At 40.2% G+C, this 10953-nt stretch overlaps 1 protein-coding gene across 2 annotated transcripts; it reads right to left on the bottom strand.

The window, feature by feature from the left end:
- Nucleotides 1-4292: 4292 nt before the first annotated feature.
- Nucleotides 4293-6725, bottom strand: myf6 (myogenic factor 6). Of its 2 annotated transcripts, none has more exons than XM_083794547.1 (3): nucleotides 6183-6725; nucleotides 5622-5715; nucleotides 4293-5522 (listed from the first exon to the last, which is right to left on the bottom strand). In XM_083794547.1, the coding sequence occupies exons 1-3, from the start codon at nucleotides 6702-6704 to the stop codon at nucleotides 5413-5415; spliced, it is 726 nt and encodes a 241-aa protein (XP_083650673.1). In that variant the 5' UTR covers nucleotides 6705-6725; the 3' UTR covers nucleotides 4293-5412. The 2 variants fall into 2 exon arrangements, with proteins under 2 accessions (XP_083650673.1, XP_083650674.1); XM_083794548.1 differs by having other exon boundaries at nucleotides 6306-6725.
- Nucleotides 6726-10953: the final 4228 nt, after the last annotated feature.

Here is a 10953-nt window from a genome sequence, read left to right as displayed (position 1 = left end):
TCTGCCAGTGTGACCAATTTATCATTTAAATTCCCATAAAACGGATTAAGCTCTAACAGCCCATCTGGAGGAATACTTTTAGTCTACAATATTTTAGAATAAACTGTTCTCTTCTTGCCAATAGCCTGATAGTGATAGTGCATTATGCTGCATTAGTCAGTAATAATTATAATGATAATAAATGCCAGAACATTTTCTTCCCATGTGATGTGACCATCAGGTTCTACAGACTTTCTTACAGTAACGGGAGAATAAACTTAATAAGCTGCACTTGACAAGCAGTGGTGCAGAAAGTACTCCATGTTTTACTTAAGTAAAAGTAGCAATAGGTGGCAGGCCTACTGCAATGTAGAAATGCTCTGCTAAAGTCTGGAATTCAAAATTTGCCAATGAGTAAAAGTTCAAAAGTATTATGTCAAAATGTAGGCCTACTTAAAGTAGGCTACCAAAAGTAGAAAGTTTCTTTATGCAGAATGTCTCATTTCAAATGTATAGGCCTACAAATCTTTTGAATCCAAACCTACAAAATAACTAAACTAAAAGCTAGAAGTAAAAGTATTGGAAATTGGAAGTACTCAAGTAAGTACAGTACTTAAGTAAATGTACTTAGTTACTTTCCACTACTGGTGACAAGAAGAGCCTTTGATTGGCAACACCACTTGTCTGGCAGTGCATTGAGGTGTTCTGTGCCAACTATACACGGTTTGCAGCAAATCCTTTTTTAGCAGAAAAATTGAGGAAAGTTCTGATAAATCAAGGCAGTCTGCCTCTCTGCGTATCCCCTCTTATAAAACCCTCAGCTTCATCAACTTTCATCTTTTAAACCCGGCCAATTACAGCCACATTAATTGTATAATCAATTAAATGGAGTCATCATTGTCACCAAGATCCCTATATGAAATGAAGTCATGGAATTTCAGTTGCTGCTTTGCAGTGATTTTATGGTCATTCATCCCCCAGTCAGAGAGAAAATCTGACATGTTGACTGTATGACTTGTTTTTTACTGTAGCACATTGCATCTAACTACCGTATAGGCTTTCCCAAGTACATTTACCTAAATTGTATAAAAGACCTCACTTAGTATTTAATAAAATGTAGAAAACACAAACATTGAAATAACAGACGCAAACAATATTGACGGAAATAGCTATTTCTCCCTGGTGTGATAATTCATCTGATATGCTATAATTGCCCCTACACGTTGTGTTATAGAGAGAATGTTGGGTCACAGAGACCCAACTCACATTACTGGTTGGCTATCATGTTTCGGTCTGACCAGACTAATATTGCATCATCTAGGTGTGAGACACATTACTTTAAAGTGAGACATAATATTCCCACACTATTCCTGACACTTCACCTTTCATGACGGGAACCCATTTTTGAAGTTTTTCAGAAAGCGTTTTTAGAATTGACCTCGAGTCAAATGGGTTAAATCATATAAAAAAAAGTACTGACTGTATGTGGGATTTTGAGAAAGGTAGAATATAGTTATGCGTTGAAATAACCTAAAGCTATGTTAATGAATCTTGAAATTCTGCTCAAGATACTTTCGTGTGCATTTAGCGTGTGTGTGTGTGTGTAGGTGCGTGGATGCGTGCACGCAACCTCCGCTTGTGTGTCTGAAGGCCTGAGGGATGGATCAGTACCCCAGAGGTCATCCAGGGGCATTATGTCATCTATGGAGATCTAAAGAGAGAAAGCGTCCACTCTTCTCTCTCCCCGACCGCAGGGTTAGGTTAGCACAACAGTAACGCACCGGGACCATAAACAAAGCGCACCACCCGGCACCCGCCCCTCTCTCTCAAGTCGATGCGTGACAAACAAAGCCTGATGAATTTCCACACAGTTAGCATCAACACATCACGCTGGCATTTTGATAGACGTGCATGTGTAAGCGTTTAGACACGTGGTGGCGGCGACGAGACAAAGTGATCATGAATTAAGGCCCCTAATGGGAGGCCGGATAGCTTCATTATCCCCGCAAGCTTTGCACCCATCGCCCCGCTGACCAAGTTTCCATGTCCCGAACGCGTACGATAGCGTAGCCAGGCCTCCCGTGTTTTGGAAGTGACTCGAGTTACCGCTGTGGGTGTGAGTGGTAGCCGTATGCCAGTCGGCAAGTGGTGGATAAAGTACTCACTTTTTTTTTTTACTTAAGTAAAAGTACCAATACTGCGATGTAGAACTATACTTACGTTACAAGTCCGGAATTCAAAATGTACTTCACTACTCATTTGTGCAGGATGACCCGTTTCGAGTTTTCAAATGTATTATTAAAAAACGTTGTAGATCTGCTATTTTCAAACGTTTTCTATTTTCAAATGAAGTGAAGAGGTTAATGTATTTTTTTTTCCAATAATAATCAAAGTAACTAGTAACTAAAGTTTTCAAATAAATGTAGTGGCGTAAAAGTACGATATTTGCCTCTGGGATGTAGTGGAGTAGAAGCAAAAGTAGTGGAGATTTCAAGTAAAGTACAAATACCTCAAAGTTGTACTTAAGTAAATGTACCCAGTTACTTTCCACCACTGCCCAGTTGGAACAAAGAGAGCGTCTGGGCAGGCGGCAGTGGCTATTTCGGGGCCCGTGGGGGTTTTATGAAGCTCTAATACCCGTGAACGCTGCACGGGGAGCTGGTAGGCCGTGTGTGTGTTTAGTTTGAAGCGGCCATTCCCATGGTCAAATGACCCGTCGGTAATAAGGTGCTTGGATCTTGGTATATCACACAGGGCCTGGACATGGGGCTTAATGCTAAAACTTGGTGGTGGTGGTGGTGGTGGGGGGGGGGGGGGGGGGGGGTGCACAGTCAAGCTGGTCCGCAGCTATGTGTGTCTGTCCGTATGTATGTCCATATGTGTTTTCTTTATGCCCGCGTACAGCAATACCCCTGGGTGACCTACAGTGGCACTGTTGAGCTTCACACTGTGAACTATACAACTGTGGTGGAACACCGTCTCCTATACACAGCTATGTGTGTCTGTCTGCTGTCTGTACAGTATGTATATGTACAGTATGTCCGTATGTCTGAGTACTGATTTAGATTTTATTTTATTTTTTGCGTTACATCCAGAGGTCGAACATTCTCTTAAAGGGTAAGACCACTTTTTTTGAGGTTTGGGTTGTGTAGTTACTTTGCCATGATGCAACTCCAAATGTGGTCAAGAAATAAAAAATAACTGCTCCAGTGATTAGAAATTGATAATTCAAAATATGCTCCTCATTGACTTACATTGTAGCTAAAACAGCTCTCAAAGTCACTCTTTTAGTACGTAAACAAACACAAACAATGTTGATTCAGACAATATAGAGCATCACCAAAACTCATGTGGTTTAATTTTTTCATAAATATGTTATATTCCTGTTGATTTGTCCATTTTATTGGGAAGAAAACCCGGACTGGATCCGTGGATCCGGATCCATATCTTCAAATAGTAAAATCAACAGGAATCTAACATTTTTATGAAAAAATAAAACCACATGAGTTTTGGTGATGCTCTTTATTGTCTGAATCAACTTTGTTTGTGTTTGTTTACGTACTAAAAGAGTGACTTTGAGAGCTGTTTTAGCTACAATGTAAGTCAATGAGGAGCATATTTTGAATTATCAATTTCTAATCACTGGAGCAGTCATTTTTTATTTCTTGTCCACATTTGGAGTTGCATCATGGCAAAGTAACTACACAACCCAAACCTCAAAAAGGTGGTCTTACCCTTTAAGTCAACAACTGTGCTTGACCCCAAAGCCACCGCTCACTTCACATTGGTGTGATTAATTTTTTTAAAATATATTCTCAGAACATTGTGTCTAATTAGAGTTAATTAGAGTTAGTGACTGTGAGGTCTATGGCAGAATGTCTATCTTCAGTCCATCAAAGGTTGTCATTACTATAAAAGAGCTCCCTGTCACACGGAGGGAGATCCCCACTTTCACAGCTTTTAAAGGACAGTCACGTATGACTCTCAGTCCACAATAGAGTAGACCTACACTAGCAATAGTCTTCTTTTCTTATTTCTCTCGACTCTTATTCTCTCTTTTTACTGTGTTAGAAATGTATTGTGTTTTTGTATGCTGTCCTCTCATGTCTTGTTATGTCAGTTTTGTTCAGTGTCCAATGTCCAGTGACTACGGATGGAAATTAGCATCTCTGCTAAACCCTCTGTATTTTTATGCAATTTTTTTATGTAACTTTCATTAATATACTCTGTCCCGTCCAAATATACCAATAAAGCAAAGTAAAAGGTTATCCTTAGAATCAATTGCAAAAATAGCAATTTATTAGTTGGTCATCTCATGTAGATATTATATAGGCTACAATACTTGCTTTTTTTGATGGTCAGTACATCTGCTTTTGAATACAAAAAAAATTAAGTTCTTAAAATATGACAACGTTATAAACAGTACATGTATTCATTCATCATAAAGGCCTATTCATTGGCAATAGATGTATAGCGAATCAGCGATATGTATTAATTTGTATCTATCTTGGTTTTGGTTCATGACAATCCTAACTGTACCCATCCTATGTTTCATTCAGTCAGGGGTGGAAAAAGTACTCAAATGTTTGAACCCATTTAGTCAAAAAAAAAGAAAAAAGTCTTCTAAATCCTCCAGTTTTCTGAAATAAATATTTTCACGATTTTTCTAAAATAGCAGACCTACAAGCTCGTAGCTCGCCACTCGGTGGTGCGCTATGAGCTTGTAGATCTGCTATTTTTCAATAGCTAAAGTATAATATATTAAATGCTTTAAAACATCAAAAGGGGTTCCCGCCAAGAATGGGTTAAAGTATACTGCAATATAGAAATACTCTGTTACAACTTGTAACAGAGTAACTTACATAAGTAAAACTCTGAATAAAAAAATTACTTGAGTTAAAGTACAAAAGTATTGGCATCAAATTGTACTTAAAGTACCAAAAGTACCCATTATGAACAATGTCCCATTACACACGTTTTCAAATGTATACAAATCTTTTGAAATAGCAGATCTACAAGCTCACAGAGCGTGTATAGATCAGCTATTTTCAAATGGCCAAAATGTATATAGGGTCGAAGTGGGTAATGTGTGTGTTGTAATAATAAACAAAATCTACAAAATAACTTCTAACTAAAGTTTCAAATACTTGTAGTGAAGTAAAAGTACAATATTTGCCTCTGAGATGTAGTGGAGTTTCCACCACTGCATTCACTCATATCACTAATGTTCTATGACACCTAAATCTCAATCTTAAAATAATCTACATCAGTTATTCATCTGTATAAATAAGGTCAATATTGTTACTCTTATACAAACGAATACACAACAAAAAAGAATGACTGTATCAATTGGAAATAACTTGGAAAACAAATGGAAATGTGAAATACCGAAAGCACTTTTTGTTCAATATAAACCGGGAAAGAAAAGAAAAATCAATTTTCCGAGACCTCGTCATTGAAATTTGTCTTGTCTTCATTCGAGATGCTGTCGACGATCGACGACAGCCGCAGTAAGCTAGTGGAGGCCGAAGACTCGTTGGAACCTGGAACAGAAAGGAGAACAAACAGAACCACGGGTGAGTTCATATCGTTCGGACCACCATGACTGAAGTTATCCTGATCCATTTTGCTTTGGCATCGACCTTGATCTCTCGGATTCATCACTGGTGTATTGGAATGATCAGCGGATGTCTGCCAGGATTGACAGGTCTTTTCCCAGTGATAGTCCTTATTGCCCTGTACAGATATACATATCTATTAATCTTTTAATTTTTAGGGTTTCTTTTTGTTTGTATTCAACACATGAATAGGCCTATACAAAATAATGTTAAAGTTAACATAGCTATGGATCTATGTACATTAGGGCTGTCACTGTGATTACACGTTTAAGTTGACGATACATTTTCACACGAATAACAATGTAATGATTTTATACTAGTGTATGAAATAGTTGATCTACGAAGTGACGTGTTGTAAGCTTGTAGATCAACTATTTCCGCTATTTTTGGGAAATGTATGGACATTTTTCAACGTGGAAACGATTGACGATTATGCAAGAATAATTGCGATTATCTCAAATTATTGTGATTAGACAATTATGTAATAATTGTGACAGGCCTATATGTACAGTAGCCTACAATGTCAATTTCAGCCACGTGACTTTCATGCGCAAAGGCAATGTTAGTGTTTTGTACAGAGCTTACATTTTGTCCTTTGACGTTAAAAGTGTGTGAACCATTTTGTGGCGTTTTCTCCTGATCGTCCAGCGTTTGCAACAGGTCCTGTAATTTCTCAATGTAGTTTATCGCGCTGCGTAAAATCTCCACCTTGGGCAGCCTCTGGTTCGGATTGGGCACGGTCTTTTTCTTTAGCGCGTCGAACGCCTCGTTGATCTTCTTGAGCCGTCGCCGCTCCCGGAGGGTGGCGGCCTTCCGCCTGTCCGTCGGAGCGGACTTCCTCTTGCAGATCTTGCAGGCCCAGATGAGGCATTGGCCCTCGCAGTGTGGCTGGAGACCCGGCGGGGCCAGGACGTGTTCCTCTCCACTGCTCTCGCCCCCAGTCTCGGAAGGAATGTTGTCCTGCCCGGACGACAACGGACTGCCATTCCCCGCATACAAAGGGGACACCTCCGCTATGTCCAAGTGTTGTAATGATCCCTGGTCGCCGGCGTCGAGATAACGCAAATCGTTGAAAAGACAAGTGCTGGTCTCAAAAAGGTCCATCATATTGTTGTACCGTTGTGCGGGGCTATGTTTTGACAGTGTGACTCTGGCATTTAAATAACCCTGTGACACAAGCTACCAGGCTTATATATAGAATGTGAAACTCTATCCCCGCACTTTGGCCGAGGCAGTGCAAGGAGGCTTCTTTTTTCAATGGTCCTCAAAGTTTGCAACAAAGTCTGCGTAGGAAATAAATACACTAGGCCTCTAGTAGAACATGAAAATGTCACTTCATAGTGTATCTTGTGACAGGTGCTCTAAATGCCAGCATCATGTTGAAATCGAGACACACGGTACTACAGCCTATATATGCTAGAGGAAGTTACATTTAACCCACAGAGTTAAAATGCTGCTACAGTACATGGTAATTTTTTTATTAGATGTTCAGTGGGCCTACTGTTTAAATCAGTGGTTTTCAACCCTTCTCACATCAAAGTCCATTATTTATTCATTCACATGGATCAGTATCTTATCTTTATCCAACGTTTCCTCAACCAGCATCTTAATTCCCTATTGAGAGACCTTTTTTTCCAAAGCACAGAAATACAGTAATAGAACATACTGTATGGCTTACTTACTACTAATCGTGTATACTTTGTTAAACTGGTAAAAGTGCAACTTGGGTTACGTATATCTTTAATTTAATTCAAATGGACCTTGAAAACACATTAACACACCTATTCATATTGAATCTATGAAAGCTGATGTGCATGACCACTGTTTTGAGGGAGCACTTTGCTGTTGTACAACCAGCCACAGCAGAGGTTTATTGGCCTATGGATGTCCCTCTATCTCTCTCTCTCACCCCCAGCTCTAATTACATTGTTGTGGAAGGGTGCTTCTCACGTCACATTGTTTGAAATGCTGCTATGAGTCAACGTCAGATCACTAATCAAGGCATCTGTAAAATATGATACGATCTACGCAATCTTTTGGCAGTTACTTAATCCGTAAATGACTGGGGACTTTACAATTAAAGAAAATATGTCATTATCATTTAAGATGGAATGCAGTGACCTCCCCACAAAAAAACAGAACAAACACCAGGTACCATGATTATACTAGGAGAAATATAATAATAAAAAAAAAAAGTGTACAGAAAGTGTTAAAATTATGTTTTTATGTGGCAACAACCACCAGTATGCCTGTTTTGTAAGTAAGTATACCTTTTTAAATATGCCTGGTTTGCCTGGTGGGTGGTGATGGGTGTTGATCCATCTGAACTGAAGCCGCACCCACAGCTGTTGTTGTATGATAAAGGGGAAGGGATGATATTGTGATGTCACTATATCACTGTCATTTTGATTGGGCCTTTTGACTCAAAGGCTAAACTAAAAATACACAGGGAAGACATATTTCAATATTCTAAGTCCACACCTGGGGGTCTATTAGAGGAATGTATAGATCAGGGGTGCCCACACTTTTTTGACTTGAGAGACACTTTCAAAATGACCAGCTCATCAAGATCTACCCAAAAAATATGATCCCATTGCTGAAATGTGTTTAAAAATGTACCTGAGGGGGCTTTGGAATAGCGTCGCTGGCATTACATACAGCAATACATAACACAAAGACACTTGGAATGGGGAAATAGAGAGAAAATAATGTAATGCTACTGACAACAAATGTCAGATTCCAAAATGTTTTTTTTATATTTAAATTAAATATATGTTTAGGACCATGCCATGCTGTGATCTACCTGCACAGCCTTTGTGATCTACTGGTAGATCGTGATCTACCTTTTGGGCACCCCTGGTATAGATAGACACATGCAAAACAGAAAAAGTACAAAAATCACGAGGTACTTGTCATTCACATGCTCTCTATAGGGATCCAGCGAGTCAGTGCGGTGCTTGTCACTGTACAGTATCAACCACACTGTAAATGTGCTGTAAGTGAACTAATATTTATGGTACTGCTCCTATAATCCAACATGCCCCAAGGAAATGCGTCTGGCTATGACCAAGGGAATTCCTCTTTAGTGCAACTGTGTCTGTGTTGCTTACTCCCAGCGTCTTGCCAAGGTCCCATTTCACATATAACCTTTGGGAATGTGTAGCGATTGAGAAGCTGTATGGAATTAATGCTGAACTTGTGTGTCTCGGTGTCACTTGTTGAAGTGCATGGCGATGATACCACATAGCACATACTTCCCCCAAGACACCGTCACAATACATGAAGGTCAGACAGAACTTGGGTTCTATTTGGGGGGGTCAGGGGTGCTGAATGATTCAGAGGATCCAGAGCTGGACAGATACAGGGACCCTGGAACACACTTGAGATAACAGGCAGCCCAAAAACGTTGGTGATTGTAGGGTATTTTACAAGTGCACCATGTCTGTAAAAACAGCTTGCAAAGAGCTGTGTTTACAACTTAAGTGACATTCAGAAGGGATGGCTACATGCGTATAAGTGACACCACTTACAATAGCTTGGAGGGACACGTTGGGCATAGGCACATTGTAATTGATTGTTTAGTCATAAGTATTGATTGAGTTGTACATAGTGTACCATATAATTTACAGCAGTGGGCTAGTAGTAGGTGTGTGTGTGTGTGTGTGTGTGTGTGTGTGTGTGTGTGTGTGTGTGTGTGTGTGTGTGTGTGTGTGTGTGTGTGTGTGTGTGTGTGTGTGTGTGTGTGTGTGTGTGTGTGTGTGTGTGTGTGTGTGTGTGTGTGTGTGTGTGTGTGTGTGTGTGTGTGTGTGTGTGTGTGTGTGCATGAGCTCATAGATGCAACAAGGAGATATCTTTCATTCGTGCGTGCGAGCCTCTGATGGCTTCTGAATGTGTTTTGGGATTGATGTCGGAATCGAATTTGCATTCCATGATTACCATGTAAATCAACAGGCGCTGCGTAGTGCCTTGCTTTCACCACCATATCCACATTATATGGGCATGTTAGGGCATATTATAAATGCACGAGTTGAGATGATTTATTTTGCTACCAGAGCAATAGAGTACGTGTTCAGAATGAACTACTCTTGCTTTAGACGCTAATTGGTTTTGTTCATTTCATTTTGATTAAACTCAAACGCGAGACGCACAAGACGTGCGACTAAGACAGAACAGAGTCTTCTGCAGCAACACCCCTTCCAGTGTTGATTTTGACAGCACATTTTCATTTAGTTTTAGTCATATTTTAGTTACCTGAAATCTGTTAGTCTAGTTTTAGTCGACTAAATATCATATGATTTTGGTCAACTAAATCTACAGTTGATTTTGTCGACGAAAATGCATTTTGGTGGGCCTCGATGGAATGGAATGGAATATTCTTCACTTGGATGCAGCGACGCGTTGTGAGCTTGTAGATCTGCTATTTTCAGAGCGCAACCAAACACAAAGTGATCTCTTCTCCACTATAATCCCTCCATAACATTTTAGTCTATGTCATATTTTTATGGCTTAGTTTGAAAAAAGGTAGTCCACGGACGTTGTTCGTTTTGTAGTTTTAGCCAACGAAATCAACACTGGTCCCTTCTCCACAATGCTACAGTATATGCAAGCTGCATTGGAGTATAAATTGTGGTCAGTGTCAAGGGGCTGATGCTGTCAGCTGTCAGGGAGAATCTCTGTTCAGACTGGAGGGACAGAGAGAGGCGGCGTCGGGGGGGAGGGCTGAGGGGCACTGCTAAAGTGCCCAGGCTCTCAGAACCATGACTTGGTGAGCAGTGCAGTCAAAGCACGAGCAGCGTGAACACTGAACCAATGTTTCTCGTGTTGCCAGACTGTTGCCTCTCGCAATTTTCAAATGCTTCCGTCATACAGTCTGGTGGAGAACGGAAGCTCTGATCATGAGTAAAATATAAAGCGGAAGGGAAGCCTCCTCCCCACTTCCGTTTTGTCTTTACAGTCGTGCGAATTTATCCTAATATGAATAGAAATCATCTAAGCATAGCTTGCTGCTTAGCAGAGGGGAAAGAAATAAAATTTAAAAGCTCTAAAGATATTTTATTTATTTTTGTGACAGATTACTCGGATTTCGGGAGGTGTAGTTCCAGACTATATAGCATTCGGAGATGGAATAGTTGTCTGGCTACGCGAGACTAATTAAAGGTGGATGAAACCAGTGTTAATTTTGTTGACAAAAGTCCTAACCACACCAAAGGCTCGAGACAGTTTTAGCGTTGTCCCTGCAGTGTGATATGTCCTGTTGCACGTTGACGCGCGTTGATTCAACGCATGGAATTCAATGGCCCAAACCACACCAAAGGGTCGAGACGGTTTTAGCGTTAACTCCTTGCAACCGTTTGGA

This window comes from Protomyctophum parallelum (assembly GCF_964188405.1).
Source record: "Protomyctophum parallelum genome assembly, chromosome: 22".
Taxonomy (NCBI): Eukaryota; Metazoa; Chordata; class Actinopteri; order Myctophiformes; family Myctophidae; genus Protomyctophum; species Protomyctophum parallelum.
The sequence above is the reverse complement of the archived record's forward strand: the minus strand, read 5'-3'. Positions and strand labels throughout refer to the sequence as shown.